The 27,891-nt window shown below is 48.3% G+C and overlaps 1 protein-coding gene across 2 annotated transcripts in view; it reads left to right on the top strand.

Annotated features, from left to right (window-relative positions):
• The first annotated feature begins 253 nt into the window (after positions 1-253).
• The window catches only part of LOC132910811 (homeobox protein aristaless-like), a 62,642-nt gene continuing 35,004 nt past the window's right edge, over positions 254-27,891 (top strand). The window contains exon 1 of one of the 2 annotated variants that reach the window (XM_060966849.1): positions 254-1,775. In XM_060966849.1, coding sequence (XP_060822832.1) covers positions 1,631-1,775 — 145 coding nt within the window. In that variant the 5' untranslated portion in view covers positions 254-1,630. The remainder of the gene's footprint in view (positions 1,776-27,891) is intronic. The other variant, XM_060966846.1, reaches the window with a different exon arrangement.

Consider the following 27,891-nt stretch of genomic DNA (forward strand, 5'->3'; position numbering starts at 1 on the left):
GCAGGGCTCGAAGAAGGATTCGACCAAGAGAAAGACGACCTCTGGTGCGACTCGTAGGTCGTTCGAGGTGGTAAACGACGTGGGTGGATCGCGGTAGGCGGAGCTGAAAGCTCGAGAAAACTCCATTTTGTTCGAGAAGGGCGGTCTCGGTGTTCCACCTTCCCCTCTACCAGGTGGTACCACCTTGGGACACGATCGACCTCCTCGAGGTGGAGGGAACTCGAACGCGAACATTGCCGAACAGGAGTTCGCGATACGCGTGTGCTCGGTGCTGGCCGGTTCTGCTTTCTCGTGTTCGCTCGTCGCGTGGCTGCGTAGAACCGAGCGCCCGACATTCTCACCTGTTCCCCTCCATTAACTGTCACCTGTCAACTTTGATTCCTTCAACGACCGGACGAACGACCATCGATCGTCCTTGAGGCAAGAGATTCGTGGAACTGGTGATCGTCGATCGTAACTCATATCGCGATAGCGCGCGAATTCTATCCTGAAATCGAACGTTCGAACGCGAACAAGTGACGTTTCGTTGGATCGTTCGTCGACGCTCGTACGTACGCTTTCTCGGCCAGTTTAATCGCGAGATCGAGGCCGACTCGAGAAACCGTAGAGAGATCGAATCGGCGGACAGGGGACGATGTGTAGTGATCGAGCGTAAAAGACAAGGAACGATCAATGATCGAGCTGTTAATTCGATCAGTTTATGGAAGCAGAGTGGTTGCAGTAAACTCGCCGCCGACGAAGACTGCGAACGAATGATAAACACGATCGAGAAAAAGGTAGAGGCATCGGCAACGGCTCGATAGACTCGGCTACCGTTGACAATTCCAGGTAAAGCGAAGGTCGTGAATGTTGGTATACAGACATAGTGCAAAAAACAACATAGCGGTATCGTATTCGAGAACACCGATCGTTTTAGTTTGCAATGATACGCGCGATACTTAACGATCGGATCGATTACGAGCGAGCATCTCCGATATTCTGCTCTCCATGGCAAGGTTATTCGTACTGTTAGAGCGCATCGAGTCGATCTAATCGCCGCCAACGATCATCCTATCGTCTTTGGAATCGAGTGCACCAGGTTCGCGGAAATTAAGATGGAGACCTACACGTTCGAAAAGTCGCGAAACTCAGCTGGATGGAATTGATAGATACCTTGAAAAGAGACGCTGAATCGCATCGCGTCAGGTGGTCGCGCAATCGAGGGATAAACATCAAATTACCGGCTTGTTGCCGATCCATCGGATAAGGATTTGGTATTTCATTGAAAAAGATAAGAAGAGCAAGCGGCCCGATCCCTATCGCTCGACAACGAGATCGAGTATCGCGAACAAAAATTGTGGCCGTATCCGCGAGCGAGACGTATCGTACGTTTCGATCGACGAGTCATCGATTAGGGAAAACGAATCGTCAAATTTCCGCGACGTTCGTATTAAATTCACGAACGATAACAGATCGAATCGTCGATTATACGGCACGAATCGTACGAGATAGCAGTTGCGTACTGTGTACCATGCGAATCGACGAAAGGACGATACGATATTCGTGTGTACTGTGAGAGGACGCGTAAACGTGCCTCCTTTTTACCCTCGATTAACGTTCGACAAGTGAATCGTCGGTATCGAGAAGAACGATGGATCTCAGCACGACCCCGAGAAGAATAGCCGAGGGTGTATCCGAGCTTCAGAAAACCCGGGTCGCCAAGAGCGTATTCAGCATCCGGAGTTTGGTGGACGTCGGGGAAACGGAACTTACCGACGATATGGAAAAGACGCAAAGTGAGTTTGGACATGCAACGATATTCTTCTTTCTATACTGTTTATAGAGAAAGATAGCTTTATTACCGACAATCGACCGGTTGGTACTCCACGGTCGAGCGAAAGTTTATTCGCGTACGGAACGGAATCGCGTAAACACGTTTGGCGATAACGTGGCTGGTTGCAAAGAACCGGCGGATTCCGTAAGCTCGTGTCGTCTCCACGCTCGCGGACAATTCCATTGAAATCGCGTAGACGTGTAGAGTGTCAGAATTCCAGGGTTTCGTAGCCGGATCGGTGCTGGCCATGACCATTTTTCCTCGCGACGCGACGATCGGAAAGAGATCGGGACGATCGAGGAGACGAACGTTCTAGGAACCGCGAGCCATTCGACATTCCACGACCGAGAAATGCTCGTTGAAGCGAACTTTTTGCAGGCGAGCGCCTTTTGTGCTTACTGCTTGGCCGGGAACAACCAGTCCTTGTACAGCACTCGAGTCAATTAAGGCTCACTTATACTCGGTAAATTGCGATAAGACGACGATTAAGTTGAAATTAGTTGCCTGCCCCTCCCCGTGGCCATCGGCAAAAAGTGTATCAATGTCGTTATTGCCGACACGTATCGAAGGTAAATTAATACTCGTTTCCGACCGCTCCAATTAAACGTTACACGAAACGAGGTGGCTTTCTTTGGTCGGAACGACGGATTGCAGCGGTCGCGCGTCTTCGTCCCGACCAGCGTTCGGTAGTCGGAGATTTCGACGACGTTACGCCGCCGTTGATCCGCACCCTTGGGACCGGCGATCTCTCTCTCGAGCGAGACGGATATCCGTCAAATGGAAAATCGTCGGCGACTGGATTTTGAAATGGCGCGGAAGCGCGTTTGGCGCGACTCCGCCAGTCCGAGTTTCTAGCTGGTCGATATGCAAAATAGCCGGCGACCGCGATAACTCGCGTTACTCGACTTTTCTCCCTCGGAAAATAAATAGCAAATTACCATTTAACCGTTGGCGATAAACCGAAACGAGCTCGCGCGATAACGGAATCTCATTCTGCGGGTATACCGTATCGCTCTGTTATCGGGTAATTAACAAGATAGCGCGCCGATTAACAAATTACGAACGTCGAGTCTTCCAAAGAGACAATGTTGCGTATTAGACCCTCCGAGAACACGTTCTCCAACCGACGATCGCCTGTCCTTGTCAAACAACGATCGCTAATATGAATATCAAAATTTTAATATTTAGAAGATAGAACTTATGCGTCAAAATAGCCTCGATGCCATTAGCCATTCGAATGAGTCATTGGAATATTCGTAAAACACGGTGTAGCTTAACAATTCCACTAACAAGCTTCTATAGTTAATCGTTGAACGATTAACAGCCGGTTGAGCACGAATATGGCGTAACGCGACCGTTTTTCTACTTCAACGTTTTCCAAACGTTCCGAAAATACCGTCTGCACCAATTAATTGACCGCCATGCGCTCTTTCATCGTTGGCCGGAAATGGTGGCCGAATCGTGGGTTAAGTCTCGCCAATAAGACTCGTCGAACGAGGGGGTAGTTCGCGGTCGATTGGTTTCGTGGCAGAAGGGTCGTCGTTCACCGGGGGTTCTCCTCGTTCGAATTCGACCACCCTCGAGAAAGAAATGGCGACGATTCGCGAGGATGGGTCCTGGCGTAGACCAGAGTTACGAGATCGTTGCGATTTCGCATGTTCGTATCTTCGATAGCGAAAAGATACTTCTTTCTCGATTAGGCGTATTGCTTACCATGGATAATATAGTTTTATCGAATCGTACGATCGTTGCAAGATCGCGACGACGCCTCGTCGAGCTTAGATGTCGTGATAATACGGATAGGAAGCGAATAGTTCCGACGACGACGACGAAAACGACGACGAAAACGGCGACGGCATCGGCGACCGGTAACAACGAGCGAGCTGATTGCGAAAAATAAGGATACCCTTCTCTCAATAATGCGCGCCAGGAAAGCCATAAATAACCAGTGCCGGAGTTTTACGCGTGCGTACACGATAGAGCGCGCGGAACCCGGTGATTGGTCGGCTCGGTAGAGCCGCTAATTGTGTTTTATTAGCGTTCTCTTTCCCCTCGCCGCCGAACATCCACGATGCTCGCTAACTAACCTCCGCCCATGTACTAACTATAAACGACATTGTTATTAAGAGTCCTTACGCTGTATCAAAGGCCCACACAGTTGCTCGCGTGCGTATAAAACGCGTGGACACACGGCTGCTACTTCTCCGTTGCCTCGTTAGGGGCTGTTAAGGAGCTACGGCCTCCGAGAATCGCTGCTTTCGTCGTCCACGCCCGACCGTTTGACGCACGAAACCTTGGCAATCGGTTTCCCAGTCTCGTCAGACTATTTTCTTTTTATCGCGAGCGAGCGAGCGAGCGAGAGAGAGAGAGAGAAGTAAAGGGATAATTTTCTATGGTTTTCTATGGTCTTGGACGAGGTAGCTTCGAATTCGAAAGAGAAGACCAGCTTACCGATTTCGTTCTCGTCTGTTCGAGAGACTAGCGAGGGGGTCGGATGTTCTGAAAGAGGAGAAGAAAAAAAAAGAGATGGAGAAGGAGGAGGAGAAGGAGCGTAAAAGGGGCGAGGGCAAGTCTTATTACGGCGAGCAGAGTCGGGCATGCCGGTGCAATCAAATAAATTAGCCGGAATTACGCGACTCGCGAACCGATGCTAGTGTAGGCGCGCACCACTCGTCCTCGCCACCAATTAGCAGAGCTTTATCCCGCTCGAAGCCTCGAGCATATTTCACCCGGGCCAGTTACGTATCGTTTTCCAAGAAATTCGTCGCGTCTCTCCAAACCACCGTCGCTTCCCTCGAGCTTCGCGATTCGCGCGTTGCACCCTGCTTCGCTCGATCTTCGTCCCGCTTCGTCTCTCGCATCGTCTTCGAACTTCTTCTTCTTCAGCCGTCGTCCACTGTGCAAATGCTGACCGAGAACGGTGTTAAAATTTTCTCGATCTTACGAAGCGATCAACGTCTACTTAAGTGGAAGAAACGCTGGAAAATACCGTACCGTTGTACGTTTCCCTGGAGCGGCGAAACGACGTCATTTATCCATCGACGCGGAGACGATCGGAGCGGATGCTGCGCTCACGAAGGGGTTAATCGAACAAGTTCGACCGCGCGCGAACACGAACGCGGAGTCCATCCATTCTCCGAGCGCGGCCCATTAAAGCGCATTACTCGGCTAATACTCGATTGCAAAATAGAACGAGCGGAAAGAAGAGGAAGACGAAGGGAAGGATCGAAGTGGGAGGGAGACGAGGAAGCCTATCTATCGCGGAGCATCGATCTTTGCGCGGCTCGCTTCAAGAGCTCGCGAAAGCGTTCCGCCCGTGCGGTAAGACCGGTGTAATCGGGTAACGAGCCACGATCCTCGTGGGAGTGAGGATGTGGCAACGGCAATGTTTTCTAGGTTCGGGCCTAATAACGGCAACAATATCGAACGAATGGCAACGCGTCGCGAACCGAAACGGTTACCGCGTATTGTTGCGTGACGCGTTATTAGCCGATTGGCTCATTAATCGCTCCGTCGGCCCGAGACAGCCGAACCACCCTGTTCCCCCGCCCTTTCCATCCATTTCGATACCGAGTAATTGCTAATCGCTAATTGCGAGCTCAAACACTCCATCCAATTAACCCTCCTACTACGGGATTAGACTCGACTCTCGACGCCCCGATGTTTCACTACGCGTCCACCGTTCTCTCTTTCTATCCCTTCTGCTTCGTTTCACCCTCCGTTTCACCCTGCGTTTCACCCCTCCTGCTTTAACCCAGACCCGTCGATCGTAAATTACCAAGTTTTCCAGCGTGACGAGTCCATTAGAGAATTCTCCGGGTCTACCTCGCGGTTCCTCTCGGCCCGCTTTTCTCTCCGAACGAAGGGTGGGGACGAGTCGATTTCGAAAGTATAGTTCTCCTCGTTTTTAATAGCGATCACCTGTTAACTCGTCGAACTCGGGGTTAATCGTTACCGAAATACCGGCGTCATGTGCCGTGCGGCAAACGAGGGTGCGATTTCCGAGCCTCCCTGCCTCCGTTAACCAACGTTATCCTCCTCTGCAGTTTCGTTCGACGAATCTTCCTCTCTGGAAGGAACGTAAGCGTAAACAGCCCCATATGCGCGCTGGCCCTGCTCGTCGACCGGCAGAAACGAGAGAAAAAAATTGGAGGCGAGAGACGGGGAAAAGGTTTACGTACCCCTTTCGATCAATTAGGGCTAATAAATGGCGTCCACGGTGGGGTCGTTGATGACGATGGAAGAAGGGAACGGAGGAAGGAGGGAAATATTATTCGAACGGGCCGTCAGGTCTGTGGGTTTATGCTATTAAAAATGTAAATATCTGCCGGCGGCTCGTTATCGGATGTAAATATGGCGGCAGGCCGAAACAGCAGATGGGAGGGGTGAATATCCAGCTCCTTTGTTTCGTTATTTATTGGAATGTGGGCCATGGCTGCGAGAAACCCACGCTTATGCGCTCCACCGTGCTCGAGCAACCGTACTCCTCTTTTGCCTTCGACCCTGCCTTCCCGAACGTTTCAATCTATTCGAGGTGGTAGGGTATCGGTATCTTGTGTCCACGAGGACCGCGTGTCCGCAGGCCACCGCCAATTAAAATCCGAATAATCATGCGAATCGGCTGAATTCTATTTAATCTTTGCCATTGGCCCATTAGCTCCATGCATACTATGGTAATTCGATTCTGCCTTAGCCCGCGTATTGCAAACTCGATACGACCGATACACATCCCGTACAGACCAGTGCCCACGATCGTCGATCGAAACGACGTCTCGCGTTCTTCGCTGGAATTTCGTCAATCGGTCAGAAGGGAACGACGTCGCCGCTTTCCCTCTCTGTTTCGGACGTTTTCGGCCGTCGAGTTTTGATATATGACTCGATAAAACGAGACCCAAGGCGAGCCCCCGGTTAAATATCAAACGGAAAGCGTTCAACCTCGTTAACTTGTTCCTCGCTCGCAGAGAACGCGTCGACGCTCGAGGAACGAAAAGATCCGAGTTGGATGAAGATGAGAAAAGCAGAGCGACATCGTGGTGCGAGCAGACACTCGCTAAACAAGCGACGTCTGTTTGGAAGTTTCATTAACCTTTGCAATCGGTGTTAGTGCAACGTCATTGAAAATCATAGATTGATGTTTTTGTCGGAGTAAGAAAAAAAAAAAAAGAAAGAAAGAAAATGTACGATGAACGAGCGAAACTGAAAGAATTTGCATGATTGAAAAAAAATCAGTAGTTTATCGTACAGTTATAAATACTTCGACTTCTTCCAATTTAATAAATTCCTACCTATCATCTCGACGATAGAAAAAACAGCAACAGGAAAGAATATTATGCGTGTCCTGAATCTTTCAATTACCAACGGATAGAAGTTTAATCACGTTTGAATACTCGATACGTTTTTTGCTCCCTATGCGCGTAATGTGGCTCGCTGCCATGCGATCAAATAATAAATTACGATGTCCGCCTTAATGAAATACGACGGTAAGGCGACAAGGGGTTAACCACGACGATCGAACTCGTACCTCCGTTGCAAGCGAGTATCGCACAGTGGAGTTAGAGTAACGCAAGGCTGGCACAACGAAGGTATACCGCGAGAAGTAGGTACGTCAATGTTGTTATCAGATCTCGCCGTAGGACGAGATTGTTTAGATTATCGGCAGGTGCGTGCCTTAATGACCGGTAAAATTATACCCGTAATTACGGACGTCCTAAAAATACGCGCAAGACTTTCGAGATCCCTTGTAAAGATAGGGCGAAAAGCGACGTTTCCGAAATGCGACGTTACTTCGCGACGATATTAAGGGCTGTCGATTACGTGTGACGCGTTGGATAAACGGATAAAGTCAAGTCGCTACTTTACGACAGTTGTAAGAAGCAACTTTTTACTTAGGGTAGCTGCTCGACGCCTGGCTCTATGGAGCGCGGATTTTAGATCTCGCGGTGGAATTCTCGTTAATATTCCAGAGTCAATTAAAGAACACGGAAAGCGCGTGTCGATCGATTTTCTGGGGGCAGTTTTTTGTTGCCATGCTGGACACGCTTCGGCAGACCGGAGAGATTGTGCTTCTTTTTCCGCGTTCGCGAGTCGAGAATTGGACGGACTCGTGGCGCGTCTGATCGCTTCTTTCCTTCGATTCAATCTCCTCTCATCCGGTTGGACGGGCACTGTTTGCATTTTTTCGACAGCCTCTACGACTAAATTTTTCTCTGGAGCCCCGAGGAAAAAAGTTTTTTAATGGTCGTGCTTGACGGGACACACCGGAACGTATTCTCTCTTCTCTCTCTCTCTCTCTCTCTCTCTCCCTGTGTCTCTCCTCATCTCGACACCAACAAAGACAACAACGACGACTTCTTCGACTCGGCGACCCATTAGACTCGCTTTACCGCGTAGATAAATTGAACTAAAGAAATATCCTAATTTATGGTCTTAAGAACGTAAGTGGTCGTTACCGCGATCTCGATAAGTTCGCTACAACGTTGCTGACATATGTTGTCCGAGTGGTCGGTTAATTCGTCTGGTATCTGATTGCGCATGAAACGAAACGCTCGACTTTATCCTGCTGTCGCGATCGCCACGAACGAGTCCCGTCGATCTGCTTCCCAATCTCGAGATGAGCTAATAGAGACGAGTCGATCTCGAAAGAGCGACGGCTTTCTTATTTTGTATCGCGTTACGAGCCAAATTCGATTTGTCCTTTGATCGTACACAATAGAGGCGCGATGTAGCACGGCCGTAACACGGCACGGCGCGCAGGTGTTGCCCGGACGAAAGCCAGCGTAGCAAAACGCGCCGTTTTATCGGATCTCCGTTCTCCTGTTCGCCGCGTTGCCAATCTCCCTTCTCGTACCTGCCACTAACAGTTCTTTGTCGTCGTTCGTCACCGTGCTCGTCATTAGTTCCGCGCCACGAACGAACCATCGTCCGTCGCCCGTCGCCCGTCGTCATTCCACGATCAGCTCTCATTCTTCGTTCCCGTTCTTCACGGAGAACGAACAAGAGGCTACGGGTTTCGCTTTGCTTCGAGTTGCCTCGTCTCGACTAGATAGAGGTGACGGCAGCGAGTCGACCGACAGTTCGCTCCAGAATCGAATTATCTCCGACTATCGTTCGGTGACGATAGAACCGCGTGACGTTTTCGCTTCCTGATCGGTCGCCTCTTCTCGGCGCAAGATTTATCGAATCGCCGCTGAACCAAGATGAGCCTCGTACCAGCGATCGTTTTGAGTGATTCGAGGAGCGAATGACGATTCCGAGAATCCATTAGGAAACACGGGTTTAACACGATCGTCGATTTGGAAGCGCACCGGTCGAGACCGGACGAGCATGCCAGAAATACCGGCCGTTCGTCGGTGGCAGGACAAGCATTCCTGGTGACGGTGGCCAGCGAGCAAAGTGTTTTCCGTAAATTCGGTTAAGATAGCAGGCCCACCATGAAGTCGTCCCGCTATTCCGGCCCGATAACGTCTCGTCTTCGCCCTTGCAACGGGCTCGTTCGAATATACGCGACACCGCGCGAACGTTCTACTCGCATCGATCCACGCTTGAGATCTCCGTAGATCGTCTCGATTAGACACTAGGTAACTTGCGATTATGCCACGTCTACGAAAATCTAAAAAGAGTCTATTCCGAATTCGCGTGCATCTTCCGCTTCTTCGTTTTATCCGGCTTAATTAGTTCGCAGGGTAAGAAGGCGACGATGCCGGGCGCATTAAAGGCGCCACGGCTGGCGACAAGACGAGGATGCACGCGCGTTCACGAGCGATTTGCTTCGAATTTTTGTACTCGCGATGAGTCGTGGAGCGAGTGGCCGCGATCACCTGCGGACCCGCATTAAGCGTTCGAGGGTCACGTGGCGTGGCAAAGCCATTAGATGCCACGGTCCTGATCGGTTAAGAGTAGCCACTCGTTCCTCCTTTCTTCTCCTTTTTTTCTTTTTTTTTTCTACCGAGGTATTCCGCTATCTGCCGGACGGGTGCACGCACCAGCAATGAAGAGGCACTTACGATTAGACCTCTCGAAAGTCCACTACGCCATGGTCCACTAAAAGTTGGCGTTGCTCGTAAATCGACCCGAACGCGAGCATTTGCTCGGGGAATTTTTCTGTCGGCCCGTCTAGACGCTTCACCGACAGCGACGAGATAAACAGCTTCGTCTTCGCAACGACCGGATTCCCTATCATCGAATTCACTCGAGCCAGCGTCTCTTCACCCACTTTGCTCGGAACTTTTCACGAAATTCGTTTCTTCGGTTACGATCGCGAAGAAGCAGATCGAAGATACGAACGAGATACGGAATGGCAGGATCGGAGCGACCCGATTCGAGAGTTTACATCGGCGTTCGACCATGTTGGTTGTTACAAAACAAACAAGGGTCGTTTACCTGCGAATTGGTCGCGAGGCCATTACGGCACTCTCTTGCTCGAAGACGGAAGGTTTGATTTATATTCATTTTAGCGGACAATCGCACTTGTCGAGAATCATGGATCACCTTGGTTGTTTGGCCCGTATATTAAGATTCCTAATGACGATATCGTGGAAGCCGGTTAATACGGTCGTGGTCCCTGGCACGCCGCTTAATGGATTCTCAGAACTTACTTGTTAGCTCGCATGATTAATTTCGCATCGATGGACCGCCAAGAAATCGAGAAACAATCCTTACTCCTCGTACGTCGTACGAGAGTTTCCGGGTCGTTCTCCAAATAATATCGGTCACTCGTGTCAATATCGATCCGAGATAAAGTTTCAAATCCCGTCGGGAATTCCGATAACTGCGCAGCTCGAGAGACCAGGGACGATAATTTCTTCTAAAAGAGACCTTGCGATCGTAATCTCAACGACGACACGATGGTAAAGCGATCTCGCTCGGGTGTACGTGCGAACGAAGCGAACCGAAAGAGGGTAAGAGTGGAAACGAAGGTGTGGTTAGTCAAGGAGAGAAAGACGAGAAACGAGAGCCAGACGTGGCGGAAGGGTAGGCACACGGGTATCGCGTGCGGGATAATCAACGTCGGGCAACATTAATTATCGTTATCACAATCCTCGGTCTGAAGCGTCGACGAACGAGAGAACGCAAACCGAGCGTGTGCGCGAGGCTAGAGGCCGCGTGAGTTACGCAGTCGCGAGTCCCGAGCCAGGTTCAAAGGGACCGGCTACCCTTCTTCGCGTGGCTAATCCACACGGTCTCGCGAACCTTTTGCCTTGCTTCATCGAACTAGAGGCAAGTTTCGTACAGTTCGAGTAGACATTGTACTTGGATAATCTGAAAGAAAGTTTGGTCACAGATTCTCTCTATTCTCTATAGTTCTATTTTCGGTCAAGATCCTTTCCTTCCTATGCTTCTTTTCATTGGAAGTAATTAGCGCTGGTCTTTCGCTTTCTTACGCTTTATTTCACTTTGCTGTTCGATCGACGAGCGTTCGTCTTTCGTTTATCTTTTCGGCTGCTGCGACAACGTAGGTGCCTTGCGTGGTCGCGGTCCCAGTTCCACGATAACGACTAGACACGTAAAACGAACCGAGTAAAATATTAAACGATCGTAGGAATTTTTTATGATTTTTTTTTTATGAAGCGCGTAAAGTAATATAAAATAATACGCGAAGCATCGTTCCGCGCCCGGTATGCTTTTACGAGTCTACTTGCTGAATATTTTCTCGTGACTGCTGACAGGACACAGGGATGGATAGCAATGTATAGGATAATTAAAAACTAAGTATCAATAGGTACGTCGGACGTAGGGAGAATTAAAGATTCGTCGCGTTGATTAGCCTCGTCCCTAAGAGAGAAATCCATTCGTCCGATAAAATTCCTAATTATCGTGCAATCCCTACAAGGTGATGTAGCCGCTTAATAAAGAAGAGATATATATTTTTGAATTCATTTTTAACGTTTCGCGTGTTCCGTGAAGGTATCACGGAACGCGTGTAAACGAGATAACTAAAATTCTGTTCTGCCGCTACGCACCGACTTGCACGGTTTGTTCGCGTGCAATGTGTTGTTTAGATGAGAGATTTCTGTGAGAATCGGGTCGCGTTGCGTAGCCATTGAAAGATAGCCGGGCAAAAAACGTCGCGTGGATATCCGCGGGACGATCGAGTCCGGATAATTGGCCGCGAGTCGAGATCCTTGCCTTTAACATCGATAAATCAGTTTGGCCACGCGGCGAGCTAAAAATGAGAAGTTTATTCGCGAACGATGGCTTTTTGTCCGGCACGTTGCTACGTGACGATCGTTCGTTTCGACTTTAACGAACGATACGCTGACCGAAGCATCGAGAATTCGGCCGGACGATCAATTACGAGCAATTACGCCGGCCAGCGATCGGCCATCGAATAGATATTCCAGAATTCCTGCGTTACGAGTTCGCATACCGTTCGACTCGATCCGACCTGGCCGGATCTCTACTTTTTCTCGATCATTGGCACGATAATTGTCGCCATTGCTCCGTTGAGACTCGTCGGGCGAATTTTCTCGTATTCGGGTCAGACTTCGTGTCGCTAGTTGTTGCCGCGCGAAAAACATGTACGATTTAAAGAAGAGAAAAGCAAAAAAGAAAAGCGAAAAAGCAAGAGAAAAAGAGGAGAGAAAGATGGGCGTGTCGAGGGGAAGAACGGTAAATCAATATGAAATTATCGAGTCCATTTGGGTGTTTAAGTGGTCTCCGAGAAGAGAATAACTGGATCCAGGGTCCTTCGAGCGACCTTATCGCGAAGGAGAGAATGAGTCGTGAACGGTGAACGACAACGAATAGGATAAGAGGTCGTTACGGATGGACGAAGAGAAACTTCTTCGTACGAAAATCGCTATCGATCGTAAGCGACTGACGAAGGTAAACGGCCTAATCAGCGGCGTTTCGATCTGATTGCCACGGACAGCGGAAATAATTATAATAATCGGAAAATAATATTTTCTATCGAATTCTACGAGATTCGTTATCGATGAGGTGCGTTAGGAGTTGTAGTCGTCCGCGGTTGTCGTAGTATCGTTAAAAGCAGACTGCAGGTTCGATTACACGTGTTTCTTCGAAGCCATAGATAAAAGTAAAAGGCCATGAAATACTCGGCGTTTCGATTAACGAAAGGCGTAGATAAAATGTGGTAGCTCGGCGAATGGGCGGAGCGGCCGAGAGGGGCGCGTATATAAACGCGTGTAAATCGATGAATGCTCGGGCAAATCAAAGTGTCGCATAATTACGCCGATATACACGCCGGCTAATAATTACAAAACGCGCGACCAAGAAAGAACGACGCGCAATTAGGAAGTATTACAAGTTTTACGAGTGCATATATAATTCAGATATTGCACGGTGAAACGAGCCGTTCAACCGTCGTCTCTTTCGCTCGTTTTTTAACCACGCGAATCCTCTACCCATCGGATCTGGATTTTTATTAGCCGCAGCTGCGTTTTCCGAATCGTCGCGTAAATACTAATGTGTTTACGATCCGGACTCGTGAGTACTCCTCTTTTTTTCAGTTAAGTTTATTACGCGCCCTGTCTGCCATCGCTTCACCGGATAATATAAACCGAACGTTTTCGTATCTATTTTCCTCGAATAAACGAGTTAATTAAACTCCTCGAATATCGAGATTGCCCGCGAAACGTATAAAAACGAGCGACGACGGTGCCTAAAATCGATGAAAAATGAATCGATCGTATATCGTGACTGGTATACCGTGCACGTCTCGCACAACTAAATGCTCGACGACTCAATTACCGTTTCCCCTTCCTTCGGAATGAAAAAAGTAGCCGCGAAAATGCAGACCGCGGCCGATCGTGAGACCGTCAGACCAACCGTACATGACGAAACGCAAGGTAGACTCGATAAACCGTGCCAAACCGTGGCAAATCTATTACGGTTGCGTGTCCCTACCGATATAATCCATTGGCGAGCGTGCCTCCACGAACACCGATAATCCTGCTACCATTCTACTAACTGCCTACCCAACCGTCGTTATCGACGCGAGATCTCTCGCTTTTGTCGTTTGTCTCGATCGATTCGTCAAATCCGACGTTTTTCCTTAATTTGCCGCCTTCGATAACGCGAAAAATCGCCACGCGATCGTTGTATCGTGTCACGCCTACTTACCGCCATTCTTCGTTATTGCCTTCGATTACCTACTTAAGCGACGTTATCATCGCGTCTTACCTATGTAAATAAAAGCCGAAAGTTAGGCTACAGGATGACAGGAGGAATTAAGCTAAGCCAAGCGTTTAGCAACGATAAAGTTTATCGTTTGTAGCTTGTACGTTGTAGTTACGATATGTCGTCGTTTGATCCTCCGTAAGGAAGTGCGAGACGATTGGAAACGACATCCGGAAATTGCGGACACGAACGTTCGATATCGTTCGAGAACGATGGATTCGACAAAATGGTATCGGCAAAAGGTAAACGAAGCTAGCCCGCGTATCTTGTATCGAGTCGCGTGCTTTGTTTCGTATCATTTAACGTCAATATAATGCCGCTTGGTACGATCCCATTGTGTGTTTTTCTAATGCACTCGGGGCACGAACGTCTCGCGCAAAAATGCCGATCGTTTTGCACGATAAAGCGCTCCCTAATGACTGGCAGCGAGCGAATAAATTTAATCGTGCCGGTAACAGCAATTAAGGATATTATTATAAATCTTTCCATGGTGTACGCTAATGGTGAAACGAACTTGCTATACCTTTCGGATAATTAATCGGACCGTGTAAGAAAACGCCAGACCGCCTGCCCTCGTGCGAAATTCCTTGCCATCTTTGTCTTTATTCGCCGTCGATTTCGAAACTACGAGCGTTCTGTCCGCGAACAAAGATCCTCCAACCTTCTATCGAGCTTCGCGATTTCCTTCTTCGTGACTTCGTAGGAGCCACGATAGCTCCGGGGTGAAAAAGCACGGAAGAGTCGTGGAGACCAGGCGAAGATAATGTCTCGGGACGGCGATATAATTCAATTCGTGGCAAAACAGACTGGTCTGGACGAAGGTAGACGAGTACAGGGTGTAGAGTATAAGGTATACGGCCGAACAAGTGGAGGTAAATGAGATCCGGTTAAATTTGAGTTTAGTAAGTTAGCGCAAAGTTGGCGGAACTCTGTGGTCCGTCACGCGGGGCACCGAGAATAGGGAACACCGTGCACCGTGCACCGTGCACCGAGCACCGAGCAGTCAGCGATACCGTACACGCGGTGTAATTGCAATTAGCATATATCACATTGGCGTAGTTTGGCCAAAGAAGGCGAACTCACGCGAGCCACCACTGGCGTACCCATCCATCGTTTCGCACAGGGACCAACGTGTTTAACCCAGCGATGCGGCGATGCGCCAAGGGTATTGCATATTCCGATAGTTCTTAAATTAGTGATCTTCTTTCGTAATTAAATATATGTTCCGCGCTGCAGACCTTTAGAATCTCCCTTCCCTGCAATCTGTTCTTTTATCGTGCAGTCGATGTTGTAAAAGCGGTGGTCTATGTTTGGTACCGGCTCGGCTAAAACTTGTTTGGAGAAGAGAAATATAAAAAAAAAAAAAATAACTTAATCGGATATACCGTATCGCATTACACAAATTATGTTACGTTTTCTCGCTACATAGTCGCGGGTTAAAGGAATACCGTTGTCGACGAGGCTTGACGAATGTAATGTAGCAAGGGAATAGGTTAATCGTTAAACGAAAGAACGGCCCTTAATTAACGGACATTAACAGGTTAAGTGTACCGTAAAGTAAAATGTTTAGATGGGTTGATAGAGCCTGGCCAAATGTCTTCACCGAGATCCAAGCACATGTTGCAAAAATGGAGTAAAACGGACGCCGTTAGAACTCCGCCCGAGCTTTCGATACGATCCTTTCTCTCTCGATTATTAATTCGTTTCTAAACACGAGCAGCACGCTAAGTAGATAAGGAGAACGATCTCAGCGTAGAGCAGGAAACGTTTCCCCTGCATGCGACTAAGGCGAGATGATTATCATATCATCGCGTTAATTTACGCGACCGTTGAATAATTTATTTATGCATCTTTCGCGGATAATAAGTGCAATAAAAAAGTAACGCGACATTATCTGCTCACGCTGTTCAACGACCGAAGGATTATGTATAGCATATTTTGCTACTATTCTACGTTATTGTTCCAAAAAAGGGTTTGCTTGTTTATTATACTCGATAAATAAAACGAAATTATGATATATATATAAATAACAAATATCAGTGGTATCGTTGAGATCGTTGATAACATACATGTGCATGTTACATAGGTGTAAACGCTGGATGATTAATTTCGGTTGGGGGTTTGCGAGGTTCTTTTTAAACGCATTAATAACGCGATAATAAATTTTTCTCATTTCCTGTATGCATAGCCTTGTTGCTACCTCTTACTTAAACAGCATCGAGCCAGGGTCATTCGCTCGTCTCCTTTCGTTTCCCCTAGATTCGACCATTCCATTCTTCGTTGGTTATGTACACAGTCGCGCTACGTGCGCGTGTGTCGTGCCACATCGCGCGTCCCTTATCCGATACTATCTCGTTGTTCCTTATCGACTGCAATTTGCGATGCGCGTTGCTCGCGATAACGACTTTTTACAGGGTGTGCGAGAAACGAACATTCCATCCTGTGCTATTATTTCCATCGTACGGGCGGCAAGCGAAACCGAACGGAATTTTCGAGGATAAGCGAAACGCTCGTTAGGAAAGTGGAAGGAAATTTCTTGGCGCCACTCTTGGAGCGAAAGGTCGCAACGCGAGAGTTAAACGTCGAGCGGACGATGTCGTTGAAGAGTCACGACGCTTGTCACTGGAATTAGCGCGAGCTGTAAAATCACAGAGACGTAGAACGAATTTTATAGCAGGGCGAGTTGATTAGCGCGACATCGCGCGGGCTACGGTGTAGAGAATTTGCGTGCACAGCGTAAAACGTGGCGGGTGACGTTTACGGGGTCAGTAACGTTGTCGGTTTTGCCTTCGAGTCCGCGATTATTTCTTCCTAATCTGCGTACGGAGAAGAAAGGGAAAATAATACGCGTGAGCCCCGTACGGAGAACGGCACGGGGAAAGCGAAAGACGGATAAGGCATCGTTAGTTGGCGTGACAGTGTACCGAAGATGTGCTTATCGTGGCAACACTGTATGCTAACCGTGCGGCCATCTTTGATGGTAATTACAATTAACAGCAAACCGGGGATGTCGTAAAATGCAATTAAATATTATTACCTTTCCTCTAATGGTTACCGCGACCGTGAGCGCAAGCCGTACATTTTCTCGAACGTATCGACGTACGCTGGCGTATAAATTCTTATTAATAATCCATTAACGCGCGGCAACGAGGATTCGCTAAACACGACGCTGGTCTCAATTGGTATTTTCTAAGGAGGTCGTCGTTGTTTACCGTTCGACTAATACAAGCGCGTCGTCCTTCCGCGCACGCCGCCGTCTCCACCGAAAGGAAACAGTTTCTTTCGCAATCTTCTTCAGCACCGACAGAGACGTATAATGGGCGAGGACGAGAAGAAGGAGGAGAGAAAAGTGGAAGTTGCGGCCGGCGATGATCTAGCGAGGAAGCGTGAAGCGTAGCGCGTTGTCGCCATGCGACTAATTGTCAGGGACGGTTCGAGTTTTCAAAAATTCCAACAATAAAGCCGCTCGAACTGGAGATTAAGTTTCCGAACGGCTTCGTAAAGCGTGTACCTTGATTCACGAGATCGAGGTATTTGAAGGAGGCAAAAAGAAGGGAATAAAAGTGGCTGAGCGTTACGCTTTCTTTCCCACATTCTGTACAAAGATATTTACGAAACGACGTAACGAACACACGGCGGCGTGTCGAATCGACGTCACTGGTCGCGTTGACGTCTTCACTTTTGTTCGCCGTAACCGTAGGAGACCGTGGCTACTCGGATAATAATCGTTTTCGATCGTTTTCGTGATCGGGCCGCGCTATCGTCGATGCGACCGGTTGCCTATGGACCTGTAACTGGCTCGAAAATTCACGCTATCATCGTGCCATCGTCTTCTCCTTTTTTTTACCTGTCACCGACGTCTTTTCGATGAGATCGATTAAATATCGGACGAGATTTATCGCCTCGTCGCCTCGAAGAATAGCTTAAGAACGCGTTTTAATGAAACCGTTGCTGCCGACACCGGCCTTCGTCGAACGATACCAACCATCGTCCTTGATCGTATACCAACCACGGAATAACGATCATAATCCAATAACGAAACTACGCTTGATTGGGGTTTTTCGTGTAAAAAAACGATTCGAGCATCGAGCCATAAACCAACGCTGACTTTATCATCCACGGTGATCGAACACGAGGAAATTCACGAAACCGAGAGAGGCGTGTATTATTTCCGTAGCCGGCGCGGTGGTCGAGACGAACCACCACCTCGTTCATTCGCTCCACCATATTAGAGACCACCGAGCCTTCGATTCCGTGACGTACGCCAATTTCCGGTACCGCTCTGCTCAAATGTTAACCGCGCGCGAGGAACGAAACGAAAACGACACGAGTCCTCTTTCCTTCTTCGCCACTCTTTCTTCCTTCTCTTCTCTTCTCTTTTCTTCCTTCTTTCGCTGTTCCCCGCCGTCTCATTTCCGGCTGGCGCGCTCTTCCTTCGTTTCTCGTCGCTTTTCCATCGGCGGTTCTGGCAGAGAGATCGCGGCTAGCGAACAGGAACGATCGCTACGACAGCAGAGGTGGAAGAAAGGGAAAAGGATAAGGCGAAGAAGCGGACAGAGAGAACGAGAGGAGTAGGAAAGGGCAAGAGATGCTGAACAGTGCTCATTGGACGGTTGCATTTTATGCGCTGGACCGGCCTCTCCTGTAATTGGTCGCCACTCAATTGCCGCTCATTAGGTAACTGCCCGTTTTTTGCACCGACTGTGACTACGACCAGCAATGAAGCTCCGGTTAAAAAAAAAAAAAAAAAATTTATCCCCTTTCCCGCTGACCTCTGTCGTCCCTGTAATACCCTCGCTTCGTAATAAGACACTTCTCTCGTGTACCGATCCGTATAAATCGCTCCTACTATCCGGTCGTTCTTGAAACGTCGAGCGAGAGTTCATGGAATATCGCGAGGGATTCGAAATTTTCCCTCCATTCGGCGAATACGCGGTGGAAGAAGCGAAAGGGGACGGAACGTCCTTCGTTGATCTTTCTTGTCTCGCTACGAGCACTCACCCACACCGAGACGAGGTTAGATTGCCGGTAGATGACAGGTTGGCAGTTCTTTGTCTACCTTCGAAGACTATAGTTGCTCCGGCCCTCTTTTTATATCGTAAAATTAGTTGGCCGCGGTTTCCGGTCTCTGATTCCTCTTCCCCGTTCTGTGTCCCCGTTCCTAACTCCGCGGCTAAAGGACGATTTGCCACTTTTACGGAGAACACCGGAACTTGTGGAATCGATTCGCGGAACGAAAGTCTCAGCGACGCCTTGGCATTCCTGCGTGGAAACACACGACAGAAGAAAAATAAGAAAGCGGTTCGTACGCCGACTATAGAGGAAAGTATCGAGATCCTCTCGATGGACTCGTTATCGAAAATATTAATATCGGATAAGCGATCTCGATGGTATTTTCTAAGCTACGCTGAAAGGCTAGTCGTGTAACTTTTCCAGTCCGTAACAACGATCGTCGATGATAATATCGGCAAAAAGTCGTACATGCCGTATATGCTGCGAGACTACCGATCACGTGGCGTGTAATAATCCGTGCCCCAAAGGTCGATTATCATCGAAAAGCAAAGTTTGTTCCCGAGGAAGGCGCGCGAATTAATTGCCTCGGGGCCCGGTGGATCGTATTTCACGGATAGATACAACGTCCCGGTCTTGTAATTTTCTAGGATCGCTGTCACCGGTTGACACGGTGCTCGTAACTGAACTTAACGCGATCTTGATTGGCTATAAACGATCATTACCGAAGAGAGGAAATTACGTTGGCCGATGAGCGTCTTCTGCTCGTCAGCCGCTCGATACCGCAACATCGGTCATGATTCCCGGTACCGCGAAGGTGCCAGCAACGTGTCGTTACAGTCTTTGAATTTATTCGGCCTACCCGCTTCGTATTTCACGCGTATGGCCCGCGCCTACGGAGTATCTCGTCAATCATAGTAAATCATAGTCGCTTTTATCGCTACCCTTGTCGCCTCTGGTACCACGCAATGCTTACCCGTTTCGTTCTTTCTATTCCGCTCTGAACTTGATATTTAACTCGAACACTGACCAACTGATGCGATACGTTTGCTATTTTCTCGCCTGATACCAACACCGATACTTACGATCGCGAGGAGTTAATTTCGTTGATCGATCGAACGATCGTTTCGCGATACGTCCACGCGTTACGGCGAAACCGAACGGTGTAATTTTCTAATTCGGTGCCGGGTGCGAGCTAGAAGAGATAAATTATTTTTAATACGAGCCTATGCCAATGTGTCGCCGAGTCAACCAAGTAGAACGAGAAAAATTTGTTGAAGCGTGAGGTCCGAGCGCGAGAATGAAATAGAACGATCGAGGGGGGAAAGAGAGGAAGCAGCAAGAGACGTCAGGTTCCTGTTAATAACCGTTATGGATGAGATGTATAGCAAGCTACATAATTACAGGTTTGGATACATTGCTTACTGGCCGGTGCACCCGAGCACGCCCTCTGTTCTCCTTCATTAAGGCTGCCGAGGACGGTAGCCGCCTGTTACTCCTTCAGTTTCATCTACCTCTCTCTCTCTCTCTCTCTTTCTCTCTTTCTCTCTAGCTTCTTCTTTATCTTCGTCTCTTTCTTCGTCTACTACAAGCCACGAACGATTCGTACGTCAGAGGAACTCGTCTCTCCTCGCGCGTTTAGAAAATTTCCATGATCAAGCTGCGTGTAATTCGTTCGAGCAAAAAGACACCGTCCATTCGAGTGCCGCACGACGATCACACGAATTCCATTCGTTCGATGAGTTAGTCGCGACCACGAAAGATATGTAATCCGTGCAGAAAGGATGACGACTGTAAAACGTGTAAGACGCCGAAGTTTGGCGTCTTCGATGGTAGCCGGTATATTTCGAGCGAAAGAACAGCGCGAATCTCTAGGCGAAAAATCGGCCACTGGCGAAAGTTTAAACACGGATGAAAGTGTCTCTAATTTCGACGTTAAAGATCGGTCGCGCGTAAATACCCCACCGTTTACTGGAAACTTTTACCGCGTTATGAAACAAGCAGGTAAGGCATCGATGCCGTAACATCGTCGCTCGCCAAACAAGGACAGCGACACCTAAACGTATTCGAGACACGTTCTCTTACGGAACGAGCAAGTTTAAGTCCACGAGACTAGTTAAAAGTTAGACTCGAGAGACGCGGACAGCTTGTACGGCGCGAATTCTATTCGGAAAGGTTCGAAAGCGAACCGGTAAATTTCGGAGGAGACGAAAGAGGAGAGGAGAACGAAAAGAAGAGAGAAAGAAGAGGCTGCCTATTAATAAGAAACGGCCGCGCATCGTTGCGGTGTTTTCCATGCGGATCGGATCGATTACCGATCTGGCCCCGGGTTGGATACCAGACTCTCATCTCCTCTGTCCACCCTTTATTCCTACTTTTCTCGTTCCCTCTGCTCGGAGGACTATCATTTGTTAAGCTGGACAGCTTAGCCCCGTCATTACGAGCAATCACACTTGATTATTTTTGTCTACAGAGTCGTACACTAGCTTATATACGTCTTGGTAAATGATCGTCCCTCGGTTAGGACCGAACGAAGAAGGAGTCGAGACGAGGTTTGGGAGAAAGACGGGCCGACGATCGGCCCTCCATTTCCGTTTGATTGCCGGGGATGTGTGCGCCGGGGAATCCGACTGATTTCGAGCGCATGCGCGTGCAAATTCAAATTGGGGAATTAGACGTCGAGAGGGAACCGATTCGAGGAACAAAATCAACCCCGGGATCGTGATTTCTTTCGTTCCGTCTCTCGTTTTCGTTTCCCCTCGTCTGTCGTCTTCGTGGCCGCTGATTCCCAATCGTGACTTGTTCTCGCTTTCGTTGTCGTATCCTCGCTTTTAAATCTGTGCCTTTTACGGAAAGCCAGGAAACATTTCCACGTACGTAAACATGCAAAGGTGACTTTTGGGGCGGCAGCTTTTTAACGCGCAGTCTGCCTCGTTCGTAATGCTCGTATCGTAAAATATAATTAACGTTATCGGTCGGCGATACGGCTAATGTTGCCATCGAGCGGACAACGTTCGAATTCGCGGCGGCGCGAAACGGCCAAGGAAATAGTTTAGCGCCTTCTTATCGCGTTCAACCGCGGTTCTTATCGAACGTATTTTACTCCAAAGGTCAAATAATCGACTCGAGGTACAAATTACTGGCTATAGTTATCGCGAAATAATTTTATCTCTCGATTTAAAAATACTCGTTCGCTAATCACCTCGTTTGTTCATTGTTTGTCGGGCGAATTTCGCTGGGTCTCCTTTCGTGGAAAATTCGAAAGTTGCAGTGTGAACGACGAGGACGAAGTCGAGGGAATTGGAACGATATGATCTTATTAAAAATGGAAATAAGCGTGGCCGCTGACCAATCGAGAACGAGACACGCATCGCGCGCAATCAGCCTTCTATAAAGTGGATAAAAAACACTGTCCCATCGCGGTGGCGGTTAACCTGCCGTGAAATTGCTAGGAGTCGTACTGACGCCGAGCGAATTCGCAGAGTCACCATTGGCTCGTCTTCCGACCCGCACACCTATACGACACAGGCTAAAACGCCAAAGGATCCGACACGTAGAACCTCCGTGTTTGTTTAAGAACCGTACCGTTCTACCTCTTCCCTTTTTCCCATCTACAAAATTAGATCGCAATCAAGATTCTTTTCAACTGAATTATCCTTAAAACGACGTGGCATTTTTTCCAAGCAGCCACTGTCCTTCTTTATCGGTTGAATTATAATCCATCCCGGCACAACCAAACACGGCGCGTCGAAAAAACAAAAGTGCTGAAATTGTTTTCAACCCCTTTCGGTGTGTGGCACCGATTAATAAGTATTTGACGATACCCGCCCGCGATAATGATCCAGGACACAATGTACGTAGCAACAATGCTTTTTAATCGGCTTAATTACTTTTTCGAGAAACAAGCTGACTGGTCAGAAACTGACAAGAACGGCAAAACGAATACCTTGCGCGTCTTCCTGTCGCCTCACCGACCACATCCATTTCTCAGAGACAGAGAACGAACCGCGTATCTTGGTCTCTACCAAAAATCTGTTTCGTTCGTTTAGTCGTCGATGGACGTAGCGTTTCCTATCGTTGGAAAAAATTCGACGAAGCAGCGAAGAGTTGCTGTTCGCTGCTGGAATAGATCGTTGGCCGACCTCTGTGCGTGCTAGTCACGTGTTACCGGTTACGTCGATTCGCGGAATCGGAAACGTGGAAATTAATTCGGTTTGCAAGCTGATATCTCGACGCGGTAGAAAGGGGTCTAGAGGAAAGAAGTTGGTTTGATCGAGCAATCAGAACCGGCCGAGGAAGAAGTCGGAAATCGAGGAGGTTATTCGAGGTTGGGTAATCCAGCCGAAGCACACGGCAAAAGGAAGAACGAAGGAAAGGGAACGAAAGAATAGGATTGGGTCGCCCTTTCAGATACTACGCTCATGCCTTCGATCTAATCGCCTTGGTGGACCATCCACTTTTTCATACGTTGCGATAATTTTCGTTCGAACGTAAAGGAAAAAATCGTACCACGTTCACCGTCTTATTGAATCTTCCTCCGAATCGTCCTTTCCAATGTATAATGGCATGAGAAACGATAGTGGTAAAAAAGTAAGAAATTCCTTGTCCAGCGTATCATTTCTCCGCATTACGCGAGGCGTTATCGACACTTTGTAACACGCATTTCGAGAAGATATAGGCGATATTAGCCTGCCACGCACATCCCTCGTATCGTTATTATCCATGGGATCGGGAACACGCCCATCAATTTGCATTTCCATTCGACAGCTCGGTACGTTATCATGTCCGACGCCGGGACGCGATGATCGTCGGAAATCGTGCGTAATCGCATCTTGCGCCTCTAGAAACGGTTTGACCACAACCAGACAGTTCTATCGACCAGTCGAGTATTATATCGCGGATTGAACGCGCAACGATACGGTTAAATAGAGGATTGCACGTTCTGCACCGGGAAGAAGAGAGAGAGAGAGAGAGACAGAGACAGACAGACAGAAAGAGAAAGAGAGAGAAAGAGAGAGAGAGAGAGAGTGGCGTGCAGAAAGATCATGCAGGTAGGCTGTTGGGGCAATAAAAGTTCAAAGGAGCGCGTGTGGAAGGTTCGTCGTTGTGTTTTCTTGGTACGGACGCGTGATTCAGTCCGCGTAATCTGCACTCTGCGGTTTCGTTCGTCGATTCGCATCGGTCTCGCGGACATCAGCCGCATGATCTTGTTGGTTTAGCAATATCATCGATAATTTGACAATCGACCGCCGGTTCAACGCTACGTTTATCTCTATTAACCGCGTCTCCCTGCTGGCAACGAGCCTCGTACCATCTCGCCTGCCGATTCTTCTAACCGTTTCAGTGGCAAATCATCCAAGTGGCGTTTCAGTCTCGAGTCGCGATTTCGAGTCTTTGCCGAGCTTCTTCGATCGTTCGTCCGCGACCTGTGCTCGAACGATCGAATTTTTCATCGAGCAAATCGTCGCTACGACCTTACCACTAACGGAAAGACAGGGAATAAAGATGGAAAGGAAGGACGAGAAAGAAAAACGAAGAGAAGAGAAGAGGCAGCTGCTCGCTTCTTCCTGTTAAACAAACAGGCTTGAACGCGAGGCGCGTTCTTTGGCAAACCGCAGAGCACTTCCTTCGGCTGTTTAACGAGATCCTCGGTGCTCGATCGGGCAAGTTCGCGCCGATTCCCCGTCGATTTTTTCGCCGAATCCCGACCGCAAGTCCTTCGTTCGATCGGTGATTCGAAGTAAATCAGCCAGCAATTTGCCAGAAAAATAAAACCAATGGACTACTCGAGAATACACAACGAAGAAGCGAGAGAAGACGTAGAAAAGAGGAAGATTATTCGCGATCGAGAGAAACTGGCGGAAAACGCGCGATTACGAAAGTTACTCGTTCGATGTTACATTGTATAATAATTCTCCGGCTGCTCCTTCGTTTCGCGTCATTGCGTATTGGATCCGCGATCGAGACCCAGCCATGTAGAACTCGCAGCGTTCGGGATTAAAATCTCGTTGCAACTTTCGATGATATCTGTCGGTGAACCGGAAGTTACTACAGGTTAAAACATTCGTCCCTTAGTTTCGCGTTTAATCGAGACGGAAGAGCGGCTGGCTCGAGAAGCGAAGATATCTCGGCGCGGAGAACTAAATTCGAAACGAACGGTTTGTTGGATGCTAGAACGCATCAACAATGAGTCATTATTAGTTGTGCTGCGAAACGACTACATCGAGATCCAGACGCTTTTGTCCTTTATCGATGGTGTTTCAGAAAGGACGAAGGTGTAGATTAACCAATCAAACGGGTGTTGCTACCTCACAATAGTCGACTTAATGACTGTTAGTCGGACCCTTTATCGATCGTCCGATCTGATCAATGATCCCCTTTCTTTCATTTTCTACGTCATCCTCGGCTTCTTCTTTTGCTACTAACTTCGTTTCTTTTTCGTCGTATCGAGGTACCGAGGTTTCTCTTTTGGTAGGCTCGATATCTATATCAGCTTTCGATCCTGTCGAAGCCATATACCGAAACGATTCCTTGGCTTTCTCGTCGACGACGAGATGCTCTCTTTCGCTAAAACACCGATACGAAGCACGTTGAATTCGATACGAAAAAGTAGAAAAACACCTGCGACCAGCATATAGCCATAAATTATATGTAAAATTCCAAAGTAACTCGAAGGTTATCAAGTTTTTACGCAAAGGTAAGAGAAAGAAATAGTCGGTTATTGGTCGGCCGTCTAGCGAAAAAAGTCTTATTTAATTAAGCACTGTTAATGGCGGGTGTTCCACGCGTACGCGCTCGGAGGTCCACGAGTTCGAATTAACTTCGGAGTTTCTTACACCTCGAAACGATTCCTGGGCAGACGAGTCGTGGAAAGGGGACGACGACGGGGGAACAGAGAGGCTGTGGCAACCTGGAGAACTCATCCGGTCGATGATTCGGCGTAATGGGGTAGCGCCGTAGGGGGCGTGGCCCCTGCTAATGACATCATCGTGACGTAATCGTTTCCTTTCAGTCATTGTGTATACAGACACGGCAAGAACAACACCGTGAAAACATGATCACAATGGGCGATGATCGTCCGTCGACGCCGGCACGATACCCGTGAGACGACTGCCCAACAAATATAATCCCAAATACCTTTCTTTCCACTATAAATTACGTTACGTAGTAGTTTGTTCGAACGACGAGCCGAGCCACGTTCCAAGATTCGATTTTAAGTTTTCACTTGGAAGATTTACAATTAGTTCGACGTTCGTCCGACGAGGACATATTGAAAGTTGCCCGTCGATCGTCCCGAATATTATTCATTTAATCTTCCTTCTAACGATAAATTAAATACGGTGAGTAATCGATCAGCGAAACTTGAAAGTTTTGGTAGTTGAAGTTACGGACCGAGAGTCAGTTCGATTGAGAGAAAGACACGGTGGCGCGCGTAGTTGTGCTGCATGTCAATGGCATCGATCAATGCCGGTTCTCGCGATGGTGTAATTTACAACAACTCGGTTACATCTTGAAAAAAGCAACGACGATCGAGCATAGTTGTCAAAATTACAAAACGATCGCACTCGTTTTAATTAAAATATCATTAAACCTGAGCGAGAAGCGCGATATCTGGTCGAATCGGCAGATCCGAATCTCAATTTCCGGTTTTCTTTCGCCAAATAACCGCGATAATTTATTGTTTGTAACGGGAGATTAAGTGATAATACGTTCAATAATCTCCGGGCTTGGATGGATCACGTGAATCGCCAGAAGGAACGAAAGTAGCTCGGGGATAATTATTTGTAGCCGCGGTTAACCGTATGTAATTTCGAGAGTCGGTAGCAGCAATCGATCATCGAGATCAGATACATGAGTCTGGAGGATAGCGGACCTTCTTCGATGGAGGAGGTGCTCCGTGAAACTGAAGATAAGCTCGCCGCATGGGGTACCCGTAATTATCGAGACAAGAACGGTCAATGATCTTTCCGAAGCACAACTCGTTTCGCCGCGTCATCGATATCGCGCGACTTCGATTCCACGGTCTTCGACATTCCAAAGCTCGGGCGCGCCGTTCGTTTCGACGAAATTTTGATCGAAACTCTGCAACGCTGTACGAAGATCTGATTCTTCCGAAACGCAGCTTCACATACGCTTTCTATGCGTTTCTGACGCTTCGATGATGGTTCTCGATCGAACTCTTTCATCGGTCGGTATTCGTTAAACCGCGAAACTGTTTACTAATGAGCCCGATTCCAGGCTCGAACAGCCTATCAGCTAGACCGCGAGAAGTCAAGATTTCGAAGTTATACCTGAAGTAACTTAATAGTTTGGAAGTACGTAGTGGAGAAAAATGACCCATCCAGGCATTGGAACAATCATTGGAATCGAAAGAGAGAAAAAGCAATTCAAATCTCCGTTTCGGAGCAAAAATCACGCTCTACGTGGAATTTTCGACTTAGATCGCTTCCTTCTTATCTCGCGCTCCTCTCTTCGGCTCGTTGGCGCGTATTCGAAACGATGGAGCGAAACATCGAAGAGGAAATGGTCCGGTTGCCATTTTAAACCGGGCTCGGGGAACCTTTGGGATTTGGTCTGTGGACGAGGTAAAAGAAGAGTCGTGGCACGTTGCTGGGGAAGGTAAAGAGCAAAGAGAAAAGGAGAAAAGGAGAGAAAAGAAAAGAGGAGAGAAGAGAAGGCGTAGCCATAGAACGGCGTCGATTGGCGCCGGTGCACGGTGTTAGGATTGGCTGTGCGAGGAGAGTCGAGGCGGGTCGCGATTCGAAGGCGGGCGTTTCAAAACGACTGGTTCACCCAACGATCCACGACAAGGTGGACGTGTACCAGCACCAGCACCAGCGCGAACCATTTGAAAGTTCCGGGCACAGTGGGGGAAGTTACCTTGCCGTCTCTTCCATCCAGCTATCCGACTGAGGAAACGGCCCCACACA

The sequence above is a fragment of the Bombus pascuorum genome, chromosome 9 (genome assembly GCF_905332965.1).
Source record: "Bombus pascuorum chromosome 9, iyBomPasc1.1, whole genome shotgun sequence".
Taxonomy (NCBI): Eukaryota; Metazoa; Arthropoda; class Insecta; order Hymenoptera; family Apidae; genus Bombus; species Bombus pascuorum.